General features: G+C 52.4%; 2 protein-coding genes across 5 annotated transcripts; both read left to right on the forward strand.

Moving 5' to 3' along the window:
* Positions 1 to 648: 648 nt before the first annotated feature.
* Positions 649 to 21,164, forward strand: SCAMP4 (secretory carrier membrane protein 4). 4 transcript variants are annotated; one of them, XM_036424177.2, is made up of 8 exons: positions 881 to 895; positions 8,015 to 8,108; positions 8,199 to 8,246; positions 11,084 to 11,212; positions 11,530 to 11,686; positions 12,424 to 12,525; positions 18,249 to 18,366; positions 19,293 to 21,164. In XM_036424177.2, the coding sequence occupies exons 3-8, from the start codon at positions 8,240 to 8,242 to the stop codon at positions 19,470 to 19,472; spliced, it is 693 nt and encodes a 230-aa protein (XP_036280070.1). In that variant the 5' UTR covers positions 881 to 895; positions 8,015 to 8,108; positions 8,199 to 8,239; the 3' UTR covers positions 19,473 to 21,164. The 4 variants fall into 4 exon arrangements, with proteins under 4 accessions (XP_036280072.2, XP_045432340.1, XP_036280070.1 ...); XM_036424179.2 differs by lacking the exon at positions 8,015 to 8,108 and having other exon boundaries at positions 649 to 895; XM_036424176.2 differs by lacking the exons at positions 881 to 895; positions 8,015 to 8,108 and adding an exon at positions 7,002 to 7,133.
* ADAT3 (adenosine deaminase tRNA specific 3) lies at positions 820 to 7,132 on the forward strand. The gene is made up of 2 exons (XM_036424183.2): positions 820 to 895; positions 5,695 to 7,132. The coding sequence occupies exon 2, from the start codon at positions 5,712 to 5,714 to the stop codon at positions 6,774 to 6,776; it is 1,065 nt and encodes a 354-aa protein (XP_036280076.1). The 5' UTR covers positions 820 to 895; positions 5,695 to 5,711; the 3' UTR covers positions 6,777 to 7,132.
* Positions 21,165 to 21,809: the final 645 nt, after the last annotated feature.

The raw sequence follows: 21,809 nt of genomic DNA on the forward strand, positions 1-21,809 counted from the left end.
AAGCAGTTTTTAATGGCGTGGTAATCAAAGATCACCAAATTGTGTTTTTTTTTAAACTAATCAACACACGGGTTTTTTAGACCTGGATTTTTTTTCTCTTTACTTAGAAATGGGGTTAAACCGGGGTTTTCCAGCCTTTGCAGTGTGGACGTTTGGGCTGGTTCTGTTTAGAGGGAGCGTCCTGTGCACTGTAGGGTGCTGAATGACATCCCTGGCTTCCAGGTGTTGATGCCATTTGATGTCAGGTGCACCATCCAGTTAAGACAGCCACAAATGTCCCCAGACATTGCCTCTGGTTGAAAAAAAAAAAAAAAAAATCACTGGTTTAAACTTGTTTAACTAAAATGAATCACTAGATTTGCTCACAAAATGAGCATGTTTTGTCCAGGAAAGTCAAGAGATCCTCTTAGCCTTCTGTGCAAATGGGAAAACTGAGGCCAAGGCCTCAGCCCAAAATTAGAAGGCCATTCCATCCAGGGGGGGCAGCCTTCTCTGGAACTATGTGACAACAGCAAATTTGCTCTGTGAGTGACTGCAGCGGGTGTCGTGTGCCCCTCTGATTCAGTTTCCTTAGTCTGCTGATTTTCCTAAAGGTCGACTCCCCCACACGACTTCCCCCCCGCCCCCGCCCCCCGCCCCATAGGGTCTCGAACCCACAACTACATGCACGATGGGCGCTCCTGCGATCACGAGACCAGCAACCCCACAGAGGGGCGGAGCGAGGCGGCCGCGGTCGGTCCTGTGGGGATTGTAGTCCCGGCCCCGCCGCCCCCTGGCGCCAACCCCTCCCCTGGAACTACGCTCCCGTCGTGCCCCGCGGCGCCTGGCGGAGGCGGAGCGGGCGGGCCAGTTGCTAACGCTTGGAGAAGCTCAGCGCTAGCGTCCGTCGCCTTAGGTAAGCGCGCGGCCTCCGGGTCTCGGCTGTCGTGTCCCAGGCTCCCGCGGAGGTGGGGCGAGGGCGGCCGCGGGGGGTACTTGGCTTAGGGGGGGATGCCGGCCGCGCTGGGGCGAGGAAGCAACCGTGCGGGGCACGCGCGCGTCTCCGTCTCGGGCGGACCGGGGAGCGTCGCGTCTGCGCGTGCGCACAGGACAACCCGGCTCCGTGTGCCCCTCTTCCTTCTGCGCTTGCGTGCGCCCCTGAAGCGTGGCGACCAGCCCCGCGTGTCCAGCTGTTTCCGGCGCGCCCCGCCCTCGAATCATCTCGGCCTACACCTGCTCTGGGCTGCGGGTTGACCAGCCTTTTGCACGCTTTAGGCGAAGGTCCCTAATCTTGACATATATCCTAAACATGGATGGTCCTTCCTGCTGCTTATAGGGAGTGTGAGTTTTCAAGGCCTTTTCTTACCACGACGGCCGCGGGATAAGAGGTCTCTCCCAAACCCCACAAGCCCAAAGTTCTCCAACTTTTATTGCACAGAAGGCCCACTTGTAGGGTGCCAGGTCTAGCAAACACTCAGGACGCCCCATGAAATTCTAATTTCACAATAACTTTTTTTTTTAGTATGTCCCAGAGATTGCATGGGACACACTTATACTAAAACACACACACACACACACACACACACAACACTTCACTCATCTAGAATTCGAATTTAATGGTATCCTGTGAGTTATCTGGCGACTGGACCCCATTGGTGTGTTTGTTAGAAATGCAGGTTTTGGCGCTCTCCTCTTTGTAGACCCAGGACTTAGAAACTGTGGGTGCCTCTGAGGCTCCAGCACTGGCTGTTCCTCCAGCCCAGGTCTCCCTACCCTCGCTGCCTTGCTTCCAGGCCCTGCTCTGAAGAGCCCTCCTGCTGCCACAGATAGGGCACAGGGCCCTAGAGTGGCTGTGGGATTGTTTATCCAGGACAGTTCTCGTGGCCTCGCTCACGTTCTGCCCCTATCCCATACCTGCGTGGTGCTGATGGATTCCCATTTCACAGAGGGGAAAGCTGCAATGGGGGTCAGTCAGGCAATCTGGTCAGGACACAGCCAGGTGCCGGCTCTGGCCTTCCTAATCGGAGGTGAAAAGAAGGCCTCTTGTTTGAGATTTACATTGTCACCCGCAGAGCCTGACTCAGCTCCCTGAATAAGCACCATTTGCCAAGTCCCTCCCTAAAGCCAGAGTCCACTCATCTTGGGACCCCAGGGCCAGGGCCTTCCTCTCCCCCCAGCAGGCCCCTGCCCAGTGTTCCTAGCAGTTCCAGCACACACCTGTTTCCCAGTGTGGTGCCTTGGGGCAGCAGGTAGTCTTAAGCTGCTGAGGGGCCTTGCAATTAGGGATCCATCTCCCTGTTCCAGTAGACCCTCCAGGACCTGCCAGTGCAGAGGCACCATAAATGTGACCAGGTTGCCCGCCTCCCCCTGGAGACCAGAGCACAGATGTTATTAGGAGGCAGCTACAGCTGCAGGCAGAGGAAATGGACGCACCCAGGGAAGGGACTGGGCAGGACCTCGTGGGGGTGGGTTGTAGGGGTAGTCGGGTGCCGTACTTAAGATCCCTGGGTTTGTTTAAGCAAAAAATGTGCAGTTTCTGTTTGAAGGTGGACTGGCATTCCCTGCGGGGCTTTTGGATGGGGCTCCGGTTCTCTGTGGAACCTGTTCATTTCTCGTCTGTAGAATGGGCTCAGGACCCCTGCCTTACAGAGGGACTCGGAAAGCAGTCGGTGAGCTGGTGAGCAGCAGCTATGTGCCCTGGTCAAGAGCCTCCACTCAGGGCGCCTGGCCTTGTCCTGCAGAAAGGGGACAGCCCACACCTGCCTGCCAGTTCGTCGGGAGGAGTAGGGAGCCCATTGGGGAAAGCGTGAGGACATGGACATGGTGTTGTGTAACGGCTACTGTCTTCCGACGTGCTGGGCCTTGTGTGGGGCCTGCTGACCTAGTGACTCGCCAGATATCCTTTCCTCTCCCCATTTTCTTTCATAGCAGTTTTATGGAGATACAGTTCACATGCCGTGTAGTTCACTCATTTAAAGCGTGCATTTTAGTGGTTTTTAGTATAGTCACAGGGTGTGGAAATGTCATCACTATCTAACTCCAGACAATTCCATCACCCCAAGAAGAAACCTGTCCGCATCAGCCGTCACCCCCAACTACCTCCCATGGTCCCTGGTAATCAGGCATCTTCTTTCTGTCTCTGTGGATTTGTTTGTTCTGAACATTTTACATAAATGGAACCACACACTGTGTGGCCTTTTGTGTCTGGCTTCTCTCAAGAGCATCATGTGTTCAAGGTTCTTTTGCCCTGCGATACGTGTCAGTGCCTCATTCCTTTTCATGGCTGCGTAATCTTCCGGTGTTTTCACGGACCACATTGTGTTCATCATCTGGGGTGAACACCCACTGCTTCCACCTTTGGTCTGTTGTGAATCCTGCTGCTGTGAACACGCGTGTACAGGTTTCTGGGTGGAAGAGGGTTTTCGGTCTTTCTGGGCACATGCTGGAGAGTGGAGGGAAGTTGCTGGGTGAAATGGTGATCATCCTGTGATATTTATCCGCCCTCTCTAGGGCCCAGCCAGATGTGTCCCGAAGGCAGCCGCCATTATTTGTCTTTTGTTTTGTTAGATCCGTGGTCGACAAACGGCGGCTCGTGAGTCACATGCAGCTCTTTGGCCCCTTGAGTGTGGGTCTTCCACAAAATACCACGTGCAGCCAAAACTGGTTTGGCTCAGTGGATAGAGCGTCGGCCTGTGGACTGAAAGGTCCCAGGTTCTATTCCAGTCAGGGGCATGTACCTTAGTTGTGGGCACATCCCCTGTAGGGGGTGTACAAGAGGCAGCTGATCAATGATTATCTTTCATCGACATTTCTTTTTTTTCTTTTTTTTAAAATATATTTTATTACAGAGAGGAAGGGAGAGAGAGAGAGAGGTAGAAACGTCGATGAGAGAGAAACATCGATGAGCTGCCTCCTGCACACCCCCAACAGGGGATCTACCAGCAACCAACGTACCTTGACCGGAATTGAACCCGGGACTTTTCAGTCCACAGACCGACGCTCTACCACTGAGCCAAACCGGTTTCGGCGACATTTCTAACTCTCTATCGCTCTCTCTTCCTCTCTGTAAAAAAATCAATAAAATATATAACAAACAAACAAACAACAACAAAAAACAAAATACCCCGTGCAGACGCACACGTACAGTGCGATTGAAACTTGGAGGCCCATGCGCAGTCGGCCCGGGCGAGTCCATTTTGAAGAAGTGGTTCTAACGCCGAGCCACACTCTAGGGGCCAAAGAGCCACATGTGGTTTGCAAGCCGCAGTTTGCCGACCACTGGGTTAGACAGAGGTTGCACTTTTAGAAGGACAAGTCAGACTGTGTTTCCGTACAGACAGAGAACTTTTGTGGTCCAGGGAAGGCCGTGTGGGGCGTGGGATCCTGGGCATGGTGTGTGCTCGGAGCAGATTTCAGAGTTGGCATTCCGGACTCTCCTGTGGGCGCTGCCCAGCACAGGCATTGTGGGCACATGAGGGGCACCCTTCATGATTCCACTTTTCATGGCTGCCACTGGCATCCTAATTCAGTATGTTGTGAGCCCAGGACACATTTGGTGGGCCAGGACCTTACATGCTCTTTGAAGGGCCTGGTTGATAAATAAATGAGGGCGCATGGAGCTTAGGAGTAAGCCTGGGGCATGTCAAGGGCAGTAAAAGCCTGTGGGAACCCTTTCGTGGTTCAGGGTTCCCGTTCAGGGTTTGGGTTCTGGGGAAGGGCCGCACACAAATGAAAGAGACTATAGAGGAAATTTAATTTGATGGTATGGGGGGCCAGGCAGGAGCCCACCTCTAGTGGGAGGGCTGCCGCTAGGCTCTGGCCTTGCCGCCCCTTTTATTGAGACTATGGGATACACCCATGACCCTTGAGCAGGTTTGGGATACACCCATAGCCCTTAGGCAGTAATAAGTGGATTATCATATCAGTAAGGATTTACATGATCACAAGATTGTCACAGTTACTGTTGTCTCAATTAGATAGGGAGTGGTTGGCTCTGACCTTTCAGAGATTCAGGGTTGACCAGCCTTTTACATCTTTCTATTAGTGAGACAGTGATCGGTTTCCGGCAAAAGCCCACTGTTGTAAAATGATTTCAACACTTTCTTGTCCGCAGGGAAGAGGAAGGAAGGGCTGGTCTACTCCAAGCGCCCAGCTGGGCAGTGTGTGCTGGCCAGGCGGCTGCATCCTAGCTCCTGAATCCAGCTGAGGTTTTCTGTTTCTTATCTCTAACATTCTCCAAGGCAGCCCTGACCAATAGGAATAGGAGGCACATACATAAAGTTAAGTTTTTTAGAAACCACATTTTTAGAAAGTACAAAGTAATGGGTGCCGTTAATTTTAATAATGTTTAATTAACCTAAAACATGTAGTGTCATCGCTTCAACACATAGTCAATATAAAAACAATTAATAAGGTAGTTTATGTTCTTGTCTTCGTATTAAGTTTCCAAGATCCAGCGTGCATTTTTGCTCACAGCACATCTCAAAGAAAAAGGAAAAGAAAAAAAAAGTCACTGGCGGTTTAAACTTTGCAAATCAAGAGTAAATCAAGAGTTGGTAGGACCTGAGTGAGAACATGACCAGGGATGCACTTTACTGGGGCTGGGGCTCTTGGACGAGCCCTCAGACTCAGCACACTCCCAGGACGGACTCCTCGGCTCGCCAGGCCTCCCGTGGCTGACAGATGATGCTCTGCTCCAATCTCTGTCTCCCGCAGTCGGAGCCCTGCCAAGGATGGATCCCCTGGGCTGCGTGGAGCAGCGTGAGGAAAAGAAGGCCAAGAGCCCAAATGGAGAGCCTGCGCCGTGGCAAGCCCTTCCGGTTCTGTCCGAGCAGCAGTCCAGGGACGTGGAGCTGGTGCTGGCCTACGCCGCACCCATCCTCGACAGGCGCCAGACTTCGCGTCTCCTCAAGGAGGTGTCGGCCGTCCACCCCCTGCCCGCACAGCCTCACCTGAAGAGGGTTCGCCCGAGCCGCGATGCCAGCCGCCCACAGGTGCCGGAGATGCTGCTGTGCCTGGCAGGGCCAGTGGCGGGCACTCGGTCGCTGGCTGAGCTCCTCCCACGTCCGGCAGTGGATCCCCGAGGCCTGGGACAGCCCTTCCTGGTGCCTGTGCCTGCCTGGCCACCCCTGACCAGGGGCCAGTTTGAGGAGGCGCGCGCCCATTGGCCCACATCCTTCCATGAGGACAAGCACGTGACCCGTGCCCTGGCCGGGCAACTTTTCTCAGCACAGGAGCAGGCCGAGATGCAGGGCCACATGGAGCGCGCTGTACGGGTGGCACAGCAAGCGGCCGCCAAGGGCCTGAGGGCTGTGGGGGCTGTGGTAGTGGACCCGGCCTCAGGCCGGGTACTGGCCACGGGCCATGACTGTAGCAGCTCAGCCAGCCCCCTGCTGCATGCCACCATGGTGTGCATTGACTTGGTGGCCCAGGGCCAGGGTCAAGGTACCTATGACCTCAGGCCCCACCCTGCCTGCTCCTTCACCCCAGCCTCGGCCTCCCAGGGTGTCCAGGCCCTCTCTGTGCACACGCTGGAAAAGGATGCGGACACGGATGACAGCGGCCTCCCCTATGTGTGTACCGGCTACGACCTCTACATCACCCGCGAGCCCTGTGCCATGTGCGCCATGGCCCTGGTGCACTCCCGCGTGCAGCGAGTCTTCTATGGGGCACCCTCTCCCGATGGTGCCCTGGGCACCCGCTTCCGCATCCACGCGCGACCTGACCTCAACCACCGTTTCCAGGTGTTCCGGGGTGTGCTGGAGGCCCAGTGCCGCCAGCTGGACCCCGACACGTAGGGGCCACGCTTGCCGGCTCCAGACTGTTCTTTGCTCTCCCAGCCTCAGCCTCCTCACAGATCCGCGTGGGCCCTGGCTCCCTCCTTGTCTAAGGGCTGCGATCCTGTCTGGATTTCAGGGACGTGCCTCCCAGCCCCGGAACCGTGCCTACGCGTTCCGTTGGTGTGTGGTGCTGCATTTCTGCTGGAACAAGCTTTCCCCGGGCTGGAGCATAACGAGGGCCCAGCCGGGCCTCACCCCTGGGCTCTCAGGCTTCCCTCCTTGTGCCGCCTTCACCCCGAGTCCCCGGGTCTCCTGGGATTGTATCCCCTTTATCTCAACTCTGAACCATGAAAATAAACTCAGCCCTTAAACCAGGTTGGTGTCTGTTGACAGTTGTGGGGCTGCCTCCGTCGAGGGCCTGGGTGTACACAGCTGGAGGGGAGCTTCTGAATCCACTGACCAGAGCTCTGCCGGAGCTGAGTTGTGGGTCTGAAAGGGTGTTGCTGACTTGGGTGTGTCTGGGCTCAGCTGATCGGAAGGCTCCTTCGGGCTGTCCCATTTCTGCTCCATCTCAGGTGGCAGAGTGTCCTCAGAGCAGTCAGCACTAGAACCAAGTTGTGTGTTTGGGACTTGCGGCAGGCTGTTTGTCCATCCAGCAACCATGCACCGTCTGACCACAAAGGCGCTTCAGGGTTTCCAGGACATTCCTGTCCCAAGCGATGCTCGGGCTCCTGGGGACGCTCCAGTCTTGTGGGGGCAGGGCAGGCGGGGACTCCATCTGAGAGCCAGTGCAGTGGCCAGACATGGGTGGGGGCAGGGAGAGCCAGCCAGGGCATGACAGAGGGTCTCTGTGGGAACATCGCTAAGCTGAGGGATGGGCCCCGTGGAACTCGGTATCACTGGCACCTTCTTGCGTGGACGGTAGGTGAGGAATATTCCTAGTGCCTCGCCTCAAGCATAGCTCCTGGCCCCCTTTGGTGCCACGGGTCCCCTGGAGCTTCACTTGGGTTGCAGTGAGGTCCTCAGTTTTGCAAGGCTCATGGGGCAAAAACTACAGAGCAGATTGTGTGAACCCAGTCTTGGCGATTTGGAAATTGGGCACTGCAGCCATAAAGAGGCATTCAGAGCTCTCTGAAGACAAAAGGTGAGGAGGGTGAATGGCAGGAGGGCAGTAGGGGTGGTCGCTGGAATGTCCTGGCTCCAGGCTGGCCTGTGGGTGGCAGGGGCTGCAGGCTAACCCCCTCCCACCATCACAGATGCTGCCCAGAGGTGAAGCAATGGCACATTTGGGCACACGTTTGGGGTGGCCTTCCAGGCAGGAGCCCAGACAGCCCTGTGGATAGCCTGGAGGTTAGAGCTCCAGCCTCAGCAGCCGCACAGGCTGACAGCTGGTGTCAGGGTCACCTGGCAGCCAAGTGATTGTTGCTGTTTCCCCTCCAGGTGGCTCTGGGCTTCAGCCTCATCAGGTCATCACATTGGAAATGCCAGGTGAGTCTTTCCTGGGCGCCCGGGGTTTGCGTCTCAGTTCCTCCGGGAAGTGCCCTCTTGCGGTGGGGGTGGGATGTCAGGCAGACCCTTTAGGACCACTGTAGGCGCACACCTCACGCTCCTCCTCCTGTGATGGCTGTTGGAGGTGCATCCTGGCACTGAGGGGCTCACAGGGAGGCACAGGTTCTTTTCTTTCTTTTTCTTTTTATTTATTTATTTATTATATTTTTAAAAATATATTTTATTGATTTTTGTACAGGGAGGAAGGGAGAGAGAAAGAGAGTTAGAAACATCGATGAGAGAGTGTCATCGATCAGCTGCCTCTTGCACACCCCCTACTGGGGACATGCCCGCAACCAAGGTACATGCCCTTGACCGGAATCGAACCCGGGTCCCTTCAGTCCCCAAGCCGATGCTCTATTCATTGAGCCAAACCCGTTTCGGCTCAGCATAATATTTTAAAGGTTTGTCCAGGTTGTAGCATGTGTCAGTACTTCATTCTTTTATCCATTGTGTGTACAGACCACATTCTCTTTTCTTTCTTTTTAAAAATTGATTAGAGAGAGAGAAGAGAAACATTGATTGCCTCCCATACATACTCCATCCGGGGATTGAATCCACAACTGAGATGTGTGCTCTGACCGGGAATGGAACCTGAAACCTTTTGGTACATGCGATGATGCTCCAACCAATTAAGCCATCTGGCCAGGCCTTGTGCCTGGGCCTCGTTTTATTGTTGACACCACGGGTGGGCACTGAGATTTGTCACCTGAGTTCATGCCTATACACATGAGATGATGCCCTCATTTCCTCATGAAGTCTGCAGTGAGCCTCAGGGTGGCCTGCCTTGTCCTGCTTGAAAACAGGGGCAGAGCATACAACCCAAGTTTGGTGGCCCATGGTGACCCTGTTGGTGGCAAAACTGGGATTTGAACCCAGGCCCATGGATTCCAAGTCAGCGCGAAATGTTTATTTTATTGATTTTTTTACAGAGAGGAAGGGAGAGGGAGAGTTAGAAACATCGATGAGAGAGAAACATCAATGAGTTGCCTCCTGCACACCCCCTACTGGGGATGTGCCCTCAACCAAGGACCATGCCCTTGACTGGAATCAAACCTGGGACCCTTGAGTCCTCAGGCCAACGCTCTATCCACTGAGCCAAACTGGTTAGGGCCAGTACAAAATGTTTTACCAAGAAAACAAGGTTTCAAGGAGCCTCCAGATTTAGCCAGTTTTCTGCCTCCTTCCTGTCACAGTGCGTGCCGGTGGGACTGACTGTTGGAAACACCCTGTTTTTGCTGTGGGGGTTGGATGTCAGTCAGGCAGGAAAAGGGGTGCCCTGCCTTGTCCTGGGAGCCAAGGGAGCAGCAGGACTAGGGAATCGATAGCTGGGTGGGGACTGTTGTTGGGGCCTTGGGTGCATGGCCGGGCACTCTTAAGTGGGGTTTGTGACCAGAGCTGGGGAGATCTCTCTGGATCTCACTGGGAGGGCGGAAGCTGGAAATCCTGCCTCTCGTGGTCTCCTAGGCAAGGTCAGGACACTTCCGGCTTCTGTGTTACTTGGTAAATGCCTGAGTTTTTCAGTGGCCAACAAGGTGTGGCTACTCCAGCCTTCTCCTTCCTCCAGCCTCTGATCTTACTGCTCCAAGACAGGTAGGACCTCACCTCAGGGCCTTTGCACGGGCAGCATCCTCCCCCAGAATCCGCTGAGCTGCCTTCTTCACTTTCTTGAGTCTTTGTTCAAATGCCACCCGTTAGTAAAGCCACCTGACCCTGCTTTTAAGTCAAAGCTGACACCCCTAGCACTGTCCCTGCTGGCCCCACCTGCTCTGGTGGTTCCTCTTTACAGCACTGGGCATGTCTCAGCACTCCACATTGACACCCGTCTGTCCCCCCTGTTGGGATGGAGCCCGAGGACAGGGCTCGGTGTGTTGTGTTTTGTTACCCCGGCAGGCAGGTACTCAGGACCACGCCCAGTGGCCTGGGGGTGAAGTGAAAGGACATTGAGAGGCACCAGGCAGCACTGACTTTACCATGCTGCCGGTCAAGTCCTGTCTCAGAAAAGACATGTTCGCGTCCTGACCCCTGGCACCTGGGATTGGGACCTATCTCATTTGGAAAGAGGGTCTCTGTAAGTGTGTTAGTTAAAGTGGGTCACACTGGAGTAAGGTGGTCCTAATGCAAGGACAGGTGTCCTTATACGAAAAGGGAAATTTGAACACTAACACAGGAGGAGGCCATGTGACCATGGAGGCAGACACTGGGGTGATGTGGCCGCAATCCAAGGATCCCCAGAGCCCCCAGCAGCTAGCAGGGGTTGGAAGGACCCTTCCCTGGTGTTACCAGCAGCTGGGTTCTGCCTCTGCATCTGTGTGAGTGTCCTGTGACGGTTCTAAGAAGTCACCACAAATGTAGTGACTTACACAGGATTTATCAGGAGTCTAACAGACTAAACTCACGTGGCTAAACCCAGGTGTGGGCCGGGCTAGTCCTTTCCAAGGTTTTAGGGAGAACCTTTTCCAGTCAGTGTCTTAGAGGCGCCATATCTGTGGCTCATGGCCCCTTCCTCCATCTTCACAGCCAGCAGCTGAGCCTCTTCCATCTCTGACTCTGACTCTCTCGCCTCCCTCTTAAGAGGACCCTGTAAGCACACTGGGCCTCCCGGGAACCCAGGGTCCTGCCCATCCTATGGGCTTTGATTTAATCCATCTGCAAAGTCCCTCTGCCGTGTGAGGCAACGTGTCTACAGGTCCCAAGAACAGGACAGGGACATCTTTGGGGCCTTGACTGTGCTGCCCCCACATGGCATAGTCTCACGGTGTTCTGTGTCCCCACAGAAAAGGAGAACAACTTCCCGCCGCTGCCCAAGTTCATCCCTCTGAAGCCTTGTTTCTACCAGAACTTCTCTGATGAGATCCCCATTGAGCATCAGGTCCTAGTGAAGAGGATCTACCGGCTGTGGCTGTGTGAGCAGTGGGGTTGGCTAGGAGTTGGGGGTTGGGGGTTGGGAGCTCCCCAAACCACCGCAGAGACCCAGGCCAGGCCAGGTCATGAAGCTGCTGCATCCTTGGGCTGGGAGAACTTGAGGTTTTTGTAGTAACTCTCCTTTCTGATAAAATTCTGTCCCAGAGGCGGCATGGTGTGATGGACGGAACACGTGGGCCATTGGGCAGGAACCTTTGTCTCTCTGAGCCTCTGGCCTTTGGTCCCTGTGTGGTGGGGTGGAGGTGCTTGTGCCCTAACTCCCAAACCCCGGCTGAAGCCTCTTTGCCTCCCTATCCAGTCTACTGCGCCACACTGGCAGTCAATCTCATCGCATGCCTGGCCTGGTGGATCGGAGGCGGCTCAGGAGCCAACTTTGGCCTGGCCCTGGTCTGGCTGCTGCTCTTCTCCCCCTGTAGCTATGTGTGCTGGTTCCGGCCTGCTTACAAGGCCTTCCGGTAAGTGTGGGCCTGGCCATGCCCTCATGGGGCCTTGGAGGGTCTGTGTAGCAGTGGGTTCAAAACTGAGTAGCCAGGATGCCCCCAACTGTGTGTGCACATCTCTATGCTGATTCCTGCTCTGCACCTGTCACCCTAGCCCAGGTGCTAGTACCCTCCCTTTCTCTTGTCCAATTCGGATGACAGCTTGTATCGGGGTCTGTGCACTACTACCCACAGATGCCTATTGTATTGTCTTTAATAACTTTATTGAGTTACTCCTCACATTCCATACAACTCATTTACCTAGCATTTGAGTGTTTCTAGAGTCTTCACAATGTTGTACACTCATCACATCCAATTCCAGAACGTTTTCACTACTTCAGAAGAAGCCCCACCCCCCCTTAGTGGTCACCCCTATCCTCTCCCCAGCCCCTTTGGACATAACCTGCTTCTACGAACATTAGCCCCTAGCCAGTCCCCTGCTACTCAGGTGTATTGGTCCCTAATCCCATCCTTAGGAGGTAGAATTCTTATACTCCTTTCCAGTAGGAACCATCATGCAGCATCTTCTCAGAGGGGCAGTGTGGTAGGCACCTGTGGTCAGAGATTGTGTGAACATGTGTGCAGTAATTCATGCATGTCCTACCTGAAGAAGGGAGAATATTTCTGTGTTGCTGTCTCTGCCTCACATTCTCCTCTGGGTGGTTGTTACTAAAAGGCCGGGGCAGCCATAATGGTCATTCCTCTCACTCCAGGGCCGACAGTTCCTTCAATTTCATGGCATTTTTCTTTATCTTCGGAGCCCAGTTCGTCCTGACCGTCATCCAGGCTATCGGCTTCTCAGGATGGGGTGCTTGGTAAGTCAGTGAACGTGGCTTCTATGATGGGTGTTAACTGTAGACATGTGCGTGAATACATGTGTCAGTCAGTGCAGGCTGAGACTGTAACATAGTCCCCAACTTCTGACAGCTGATGGAGAACAGACATTTACTTCCTGCTTTTGTAAACGCTCCAAGGAGGTGCGAGGTTGAGGGGCAGGGTGTCTGCTCCACATTGGTTCCCAGTGCCTATGAGTGCTTGATTACCAGCCACGCTGGCCACAAGGAAGAGACCGGTGGGCATGGGCCAGCAGTGTGTCCTAGGAGGTAGGCATGGGCCAGCAGTGTATCCCACCATCTAGAGAGAGATCCGATCTTCTGTTTGCTTGATTTTAGGGTATTAGATGACATTTCCATGGCCCCTGAACCATGTAACAAATTACTTCCAACTCAGTGACTTAAAATGAAACACTCTTCTCATTTCCAGTTTGGGGGAGTCCAACGTGCATCTCATGCTCTAAACCCAGGTGTGGGTGGGACTGGTCCTTTCGGAGGCTCCAGGAGAGCATCACTTCCTGCCTTTTCTAGCTTCTAGGGTGCTACATCTCTGCCTCATGGCCCTTCCTCTTCTTCACAGCCAGGAGAGCATAGCCTCTCCCACCTTTCTGACTGTTCTTTCTGCCTCCTCCTGTGAGGACCCTGTGAGGACACTGAGCCCCTGAGTAATCCAGGGTCATCCCCAGTTCATGGCCTTAACTTTATCCTACTGCAAAGTCCCTTTACCACATGAGAAGACAGACATGTCGAGAGTTACTGGGATCAGGACATCAGGGCTGTTACCAGTCATAGGTGGTGTCTGTGGTGTCCAGTGTTGGGTAAGAGGCATTTGGGATGGCTCTCTTCAAACGAGAACTACCTGGCAGTGCCCTGGAATGGTTGGCCTTTTGGTTGATTGTTTTCCGAATGACAGGAGCTCATTCTGTCTGCAGTTACAGCTCCTGAACATTTTCTTTCTTTTTTTTTTTTTTAAATATATTTTATTAATTTTTTACAGAGAGGAGGAGAGAGGGATAGAGAGCTAGAAACGTCAATGAGAGAGAACCATCGACCAGCTGTCTCTTGCACTCCCCCTACCGGGGATGTGCCCGCAACCAATGTACATGCCTTTGACCGGAATCGAACCTGGGACCTTTCAGTCCACAGACCGACGCTCTACCACTGAGCCAAACCGGTTTCGGCCCGAACATTTTCTTGTGTCACATGCTCAAGTCCTCTTGTTCCACTTTTTCTGGGTCTTTTAAAAATATATATATTTTTGTTGATTTCAGAGAGGAAGGGAGAGGAAGAGAGAGAGAGAGAAACATCAATGATAAGAGAGCATCATTGATCCACTGCCTCTTGCATGCCCCCTACTGGAGATCGAGTCTGCAACCCGGGCAATGTACCCTTGACTGGAATCAAACCAGGGACCCTTCAGTCTGTAGTTTGATGCTCTATCCGCTGAGCCAAACCAGCTAGGGCTCAGGATCATTTTTCTCCAGGGTTGAACAGGGTTGAGGGACTTCCAGTGGGGTGAGAGCAAGAACCAGAGGGACAGTTTTCGGGGGAGACTTGCAGCTCCCCCAAGCAGAAGGGGTGCTCTCCAGAGGGCCCCTGTGGCAGTCACCCACTCCAGCCAGTCCTGTCGTGTGAACCTGTCACTCCCTGCATCCTCTGTGGGCTGCTCTGCAAGCACATTCCTGCGAACGTATAAAAGAGAAGGACACTTAGAATGTATAAACATATCGTATGTAAATATGACCATGATGGGGGAGAGAGGAAGAGAGAGATAGAAACATGAATGATGAGAGAGAATCATCGATTGGCTGCCTCCTGCATGCCCCATGCGGATCGAGCCCGCAACCCAGGCAGGTGCCGTGACTGGGAATTGAACCCTTGACTGGTTCATAGGTCAGTGTTCAGCCACTAGCCATGCTGGCTGAGTGGCTCTTGTTCCTTTTTAAATCGCCTTTTAACCTTGGCTACCCTGAGGTTTACAGAGGTGCAGATAGAGCGTTGCCATCCACCCATCTTCCTGACACCTTTGCCCCACCCACACTGCAGGCTCCATTTGCATTTCTGCAGCAGTGTCCATGAAAGCCCTTTTTATTATTTATTTATTTATTTATTTATTTTTTAAAATATATTTTATTGATTTTTTTACAGAGAGGAAGGGAGAGAGATAGAGAGCTAGAAACGTCGATGAGAGAGAAACATCGACCAGCTGCCTCTTGCACACCCCCTACTGGGAATGTGCCCGCAACCAATGTACATGCCCTTGACTGAAATCGAACCTGGGACCTTTCAGTCCGCAGACTGACGCTCTGCCACTGAGCCAAACCGGTTTCGGCTATTTATTTATTTAAAAAATATTTTATTGATTTTTTTACAGAGAGGAAGGGAGAGGGATAGAGAGTTAGAAACATCAATGAGAGAGAAACATCAGTCTGCTGCCTCCTGCACCCCCCCACCGGGGAGGTGCCCACAACCAAGGCACATGTCTCTGACTGGAACCCAGGACCCTTCCATCCAGACGTTGATGCTCTATCCACTGAGCCAACCCAGTCAGGGCTGAAAGCCCTTTTTAGAAAATCCTCACCTGAGGATATCCTCAGAGGAAAAGAGAAAGAGGGAGAGAGAAACACCATTTGCCTTCTGTATACTTCTTGACTGGGGATCAAAACTGCAACCAGGTATGTGCCCTGACTGGGTATCGAGCCAGGAACCCTCCGGGGCACAGGGATGACGCCAGACCAGCCGAGTCACTCCAGCGGGGCTCTCGTGGCATTTATTTAATTGTTGCTTTAGCAGCGTGTTCACATCTGACACAGGTGAGCCGTGCCTGCTTCTGTGAGTTGGTGTCTTTTTCTGCCTTTTCCTGATCTGTGGGCTTGACTGTCTTGTACCATGCCCCACATTTGGGATTTTTAGAGTAACAGCTTTATTGGGACACATTTCACACACACAGACCAAAAATTCACCCTTTATGTCAGGGACGGGGAACGTCTGGCCCACAGGCTGTATAAGGCTTGTGAAATCATTTGGTCTGGCCTTGCCAAGGTGTTAGGGGTGATTAATTAAATGTTTGACCAAATATAGCAGGCTAATTTTTAAGTTAATAATTTTATATGGCCTATCAGTGATGTTATACTATCCAAATGGCCGTTGGCAGGAAAAAGGTTTCCCAACCCTCTTTTGGTGTACAAATCAGTGTTTTTATTATTTATTTATTTATTGAAGTGATTTTTAAAATATATATATATTTTTTTATTTTATTGATTTTTTTACAGAGAGGAAGAGAGAGAGATGGAGAGCTAGAAAGATTGATGGGAGAGAACCATTGATCAGTGCCTCCTGCACACCCCCCACCGGGGATGTGCCCGCAACCAAGGTACCGTATTTTCCGGCGTATAAGACAACACTGTGTTCTAGTAAAAAGCCTGCTCAGATTGGCCAGAGTCAGAGAGGCGGTCTATTAAAAAAAGAACTGGTGTTGCCTCGGAAGTGGAGGGTAGTCTTATACAGCGAATATAGGCCTAAACCTATGTTTTAACTGTAAAATTAGGGAGTCGTCTTATACGCCGGAAAATACAGTATATGCCCTTGACTGGAATCGAACCTGGGACCCTTCAGTCCCCAGGCCGATGCTCTATCCACTGAGCCAAACCGGTTTTGGCCAAATCAGTGTTTTTAATACATTCACAAGATTGTATGCAATCATCTAATTCCAGAACATTCCATCACCCCTCAAAGGAAACCCTGTTCTCATCAACAGTCACCCCCTTCTTCTCTCCAAGCCCCTAACCACTATTAATATATTTTTTGTCCCTGTGGATTTGCCTGTCCCAAACATGTCACATGAATGGAATCACATACTGTGTGGCTTTGTGTGTCTGGCTTCTCTCTCTGAGCATGTGTTCAGGGTTCATCCACATTGTAGTGAGTGTCATTGCTTCCCTCCTTTCCATGGCTGAGTGATATTCTATCGTGTGGATGAACCACACTCTGTGTATCCATTCATCAGCTGATGGACACTTACATTCTACTTTTTTTGCTCTTGTTAGTAGTGCTGCTGTGAAATTCCTGTGTGTTTTTGTGTGGACGTGTGTTTTTCTTTTGAGTGTATACCCAGGAATGGCATTGCTAGGTGACAAGGTAACTGTTTTAATTTTAACCTTCTGAGGAACTGCCAGATTATTCCACAGATTTTACAGGCTGTGTCCCCTGCTGTCTTTTCCCCTGTTCTGTCCCTCTCTCCCTAGTTCTGGCCCCTTGTGCCCCTGGCTGAGTGGCTCTGGGGGAGCACCTGGCACCCCCTGTCTCCCTTGTTCTCTGCACTGTCCCATGCCTCTATCCTCCTGTTCCCTGCGCTGCATGTCTTGGCCTCTCTGGATGTGGTTGGGGTATAGTAGACTTACTCTATTATCTGTTTGTGGCCGATTGAGGCCAGTTTATCACCCGCTGTTGCTCGAGATGTCATTCTGGGTCATAGATAAGCTTGTTTTGGGGAAGCTGGCAGTTGCCAGCTCCTTGGTGAGTCTGGGAGGCGGTGTCTCAGAGCAGGCTCCGCATTCTACAGTCCCAGCTGTAGGTATGATCACCCTCCTCAGAGACCATGATCCTCAGGCTTCTCCCCCCCGCTCACCCCTCAGCCTCTTGTTCTAGGGCCCAGATCTGGTGGGAGATCTACATCAGAGGCAGTGCCTCCTCCCCTCCAAGAGCCTGAAGATGATCCCCTTCCCTATAGGACAGGGTTCAGCTGCCCACCTTAGCTGCCTTTCCATTTCTACCAGTGCCCACCTGAGCCCTCCTTTGCCCAGTTTTGCTCACACCCCTCTAAGTGCAAAGCAGTGTATGTAGAATGTTCCTCCTTCATTCACAGAGCGGGAGTGGGTTCTGTGTTTACATGTGCCTGTAGTGTACACATGCATGTTTTCGTAAAGATTCTGTGGAAGGATACATAGCAAATAGATCACTTTGGTTCCCTCTGAGATGGGGGGTGGGGTTGGCAGGAGAGAGACTGTTTATTGTATATTCTTTTTAATTTCCTAATCTTTGAACTCTGTGGTTTTACTACTTGTTAAGAAAAAATATTCTCAAAAATACTGTGTTTCTTGACTTCCCTTCCCAGAGGGAGCATGTATGAACAGATGGACATTCTTTTTCACGTGTGCCAATGGTGTTCTTATTTCATAGGCCCTTGCTGTGCCAACTGAGCTTCAACTTCCTTCTCCCCCTCTTATTTTTTACCATCTCCTTAGTAATCTGTCGTGTGGCCGTAGCATAATTTACGTTCTTGTTCCCAGCCAGTGGACAGGCAGGGTACTCCCAGTTTTTCATATTTCAAACAATTGTTGTAGTGTAAGTTCTTAGAATTAAAACTTTTGGGGTAACAGTCTTTTTATAGATAACGTCCCATTGCCCTCCAGGAAGGGTGTACACTACCACCAACAGAGTGGTATTCGTGTCTCCATTTCCTCATACACATGACATTTGCCCCTATGATGGTAGGAGAATGACACTTGTTCTAACTTTCGTGTCTTTAGTGGTGGGTTTGAGCAACATTTTGTGAGTTTATTTACCCCTCGGTAGTCCTTGCGAGAATTTCCCACTGCTCTGCAGGTCGTTTACCTTTTCCTTTTTCGGAGCTCTGTGCATAGGAAGGGGAGCGGTCCCTTGCCCAGCAGATATGCTGGCGCCCACACTCTCTCTTTCCCTTGCAGTGGTTGGCTGGCAGCGATCGGGTTCTTCCAGACCAGTGTTGGAGCTGCCGTGGTCATGCTGTTTCCGGCCATCATGTTCACAATGTCAGCCGCCGTGATGGCCATTGTGATCATGAAGGTAAGTATTCTGGGTCCCAAGACATTCAGCTTCTTCCCATGCATCCTGTCACCTGACTATCTTAGCCCAGGGGGCTCATCTTATCCCTGTTTCAGGAGCAAGAGACAGTACAGTGTCCGGGAAGTGACATGATTTCCTTTAGCAGCGAAGTCTCTCTGAGTCAGGACCCTCAACTGCTCAGGCGAGGACCCCACCCCCCAGTGGCCTTCCAAGGACAGAGGACTTGGGGAAATGGCACAGTATCAGCTGCTACTGACTACACACACCTACCTTTGGGTGTGTCCCCAGCACACACAGGTCCACACTGCTCGATCTGCCCACACTGGCTATGTATTGGCACTTGTAGTAAAATTCAAATTAAGTAAAATGAAATAAAACCGCTTACCCCACATGCTCAGCCAGGGCAGGTCAGATCAGCCTTTTTGATGGTGGGGAGTCAGTGGTCTGTCCCAGGGGTCTCTGCTGTGGAGATCACTACTATCACCCAGGGATGGCTATGTGCGCTGTCTTGGCCTGACACTCCATGTCAAGAGGCCATCAAACGATTGTCATACAAGTTTCTTGTGGATTTCTCCGTTCCCAGCACTGCCCAAGAGGACCCGAGCCGCCCTCCAGGCACTGGGTGTCGGGTTGGGGTAGTCACAGGAAGAGATAAGCCCCAAATCCATGACAGGACGAGCCTCTCTCCATGACAGACGTGCCGTGGGCCTCACGTGGCAACAGAGGTCAGCACCAAGGGGCACCAGGGGCTGTGGCTCACAGCTGGGTCTCCTGAGTTCACAATCTTGGATTCTACATGTTCTCTAAAGTTTCCACAAAGACCTTTCTGTGGCTTTTGTACTTCCTTTAAGAAAAACACAACCTTAAATGTGAGCGGCCTCCACATCACTGATCTTTGTCCTCTGCTACCACCCTCTGCTCTGCAGGTACACAGAATCTACCGGGGGAGCGGTGGAAGCTTCCAGAAGGCACAGACAGAGTGGAACAATGGCACTTGGCGGGACCCACTGTCCCGGGAGGCCCAGTTCAACAACTTCTCAGGGAATAGCCTGCCTGAATACCCTACTGTACCCACCTATCCAGCCAGTGGTAGCCAATGGCCTTAGAGGGAGCTGACTAGTCTTGTTGCTTACCTGCCACCACCAGCCCTCTTCCTTCTCCCTATCCACTCCTGTAGCCACGTTGGGTCCGATGAAGCCCTAAGCATCTGTCCCCTGTCCCTCCCCTGTGGCAGGTAGGCTCTTCCCCCAGCCAGGATGGCAGCAGGGGTTGGTGGCCACCGGGACCTTTTCCAGGTGGGATGGCAGACCCCAGCAGCTCTCAGGGACCCGTGCCCATAGCTCATCTCACATCCAAGAGCAGAGGTCCTTGCAAGCACTGCCCAGAAGCCAGCTGGCCCTACCAGCCAGCTGAAGGATGCCTCTCTTCTGAAAACTTTGGTCACATAATGTCCACTCCCTTTGGGGTCTCAGAAGGAGGCTGGCTGCCCTCCATGCCAGTGCTGGGGATGCTAAGAAGGGCTCCTCAAATTCAGCCCACTCCTGTCAAGGCCATCACCCTCGTCCAGTGCTCAGGAAGAGGGAGGTTCTTCCCTGCTGGTGATGTAGACACTTGATATACAGCTGGGTGTTCAGCATTTTGTCCTGAGTTTATCCATCTGTATCAGGGGGCTCACGGGGATGATCAGAGGCTAGTTCACCGCCTCAGTGCCATGATCTCAGCTTTTCCCTGTCCCCCTGTCCCAGTTCCTCTGCACTGGTCCTCAGCCGCTGTTCAGGACCATTGACCAGCTTGCTTCCAGCCTTTCTATCCACAGTCGCGCTCTCCCAGGGACGCTCTCTTCCCCATGTGTTAGAACTCCCACGCCTCAGCAGGATGTTCATTGAGATCCCAAACCTGGGACTGAACCCATTGGTGGGGACATGGGCTCCTCTCCCCACTGTGCAAACAGGAAAACAGGTGCATCTCATCAGCGTGTGTATGGCCCCGAGGATACCATTGTCGAGGAGTGAGTGCTGGGCCAGCCACTCAGGCCGTGGTCCACACTGCCCCTTTCTGAATGTGTGGAAGCAGATCACATTTCTCAGGAGAACAGCCTTTTAGGAGGAAACAAGATGTGACAAATCTCTGTGCCTTACTGAGGAATCTACAAATTCTTTTCTCAATCCTTCTAGTTCCTTCTGAGATGGAGGAACCGGATGTTGTGTGGGTATTGCCACAGCACCTTTGTGAATGGACGGGCTGAGGGAGGTGGCCTGGCGGCCTCGCAGCCCCTGTTGCCCTGCCCGGCTTCCAGTGAAATGCTGCCCCTTGGCTCCTGACTGCCTGCCCCTTGTCACAGCACACACTGCTGGGATGCCATCCGCTCCTGAGGCTCCAGCATGGCCGAATGTGTCCGTGTTTGCTTGCTTTGCTTTCTTGTGCCGAATGCCACATGGTGTCTAAAGGTGGCCAAGGTCCCTGAGGAAGCGCCAGGGCCTGGGTCCCTGAAGGACAAGTCTTCCTGGAGGGAAAACAAACCTCCAGCTTGCCAGGTTCGCAGTGACATCCCAAGCCAGCTTCCTGTGACTGACCGACAGCTCGCACTGAACAAATTGTGGACCGAATCTCATTGTGACTGGGTGCCATTAGGAATGGAGCCAGGTAACCAGGTGTAGAATGAACCCCACTCCCCACCCCACTGTACATGGCACCTTGGTTACCTTGCAACAGCTGTTTTTGTTTTTTGTGATTTTGTTTATTTTGTAGTTTTTGTTATTGGAAAATATTTCTGAAATAAATACATCCTTTCTGCAGCAGACCAAGCCTCCGAGGGGCTGTTTGTGGTGTGTGTATGTGTGTCAAGTGCCCCAGTGTGTCCCTCAGACAGAACACCACCTGGACGGCCTGTGCACCTGGACCCAGTTTCCCCCGATAGGCAGACCCGGCCCTATAAGCACCGAACCTCCCTGTGCACTAGGGACGGAGCCCATTCAGCTCAGCACTGTGCACCCAGGCATCTCTCTCACAGTGTCCACACCTCCCTGCAGTGTGGCTTCCTTCAGGTCTTTCTTTTAAATCAACTTTTCTCCACATTCAATAGTTTTCATCCGAAAAAGGAAATTCACAGAAAATAAAAGTTTGCTTTTCATAAAGGAAAAATAATGGTAGGTGTTCCCACAACCAAAGTACATGTCCTTGACTGGAATCGAACCTGGGACCTTTCAGTCCACAGGCTGACGCTCTATCCACTGAGCCAAACTGGTTAGGGCAGAGCGTGGTAATTTTATTCCACAGGACACTACCACTATGGGAAGGAAACTAGACTTGGAGAGGAATTGGACACTGTCCCCCCCAAATTCACACGTGGAAGTCCTCACCCTCTGTGACCTCAGAATGGAACCTTATTAGGACAAGAGTCTTCTGCAGGTGTCCTTAAGGTGAGGTCATCCTGGGGCAGGGTG

This window comes from Pipistrellus kuhlii, unplaced genomic scaffold (assembly GCF_014108245.1).
Source record: "Pipistrellus kuhlii isolate mPipKuh1 unplaced genomic scaffold, mPipKuh1.p scaffold_m20_p_8, whole genome shotgun sequence".
Taxonomy (NCBI): domain Eukaryota; kingdom Metazoa; phylum Chordata; class Mammalia; order Chiroptera; family Vespertilionidae; genus Pipistrellus; species Pipistrellus kuhlii.

What these genes read in the sequence shown, in the direction of transcription:
- ADAT3 (XM_036424183.2), top strand. Translation starts at nt 5,712, where the DNA reads ATGGATCCCCTGGGCTGCGTGGAGCAGCGTGAGGAAAAGAAGGCCAAG.
- SCAMP4 (XM_036424179.2), top strand. Translation starts at nt 664, where the DNA reads ATGCACGATGGGCGCTCCTGCGATCACGAGACCAGCAACCCCACAGAG. An exon ending in CATCACATTGGAAATGCCAG is followed by an intron (nt 8,247 to 11,083) that starts GTGAGTCTTTCC and finishes GTGTCCCCACAG; the next exon opens with AAAAGGAGAACAACTTCCCG. An exon ending in GATCTACCGGCTGTGGCTGT is followed by an intron (nt 11,213 to 11,529) that starts GTGAGCAGTGGG and finishes CTCCCTATCCAG; the next exon opens with TCTACTGCGCCACACTGGCA.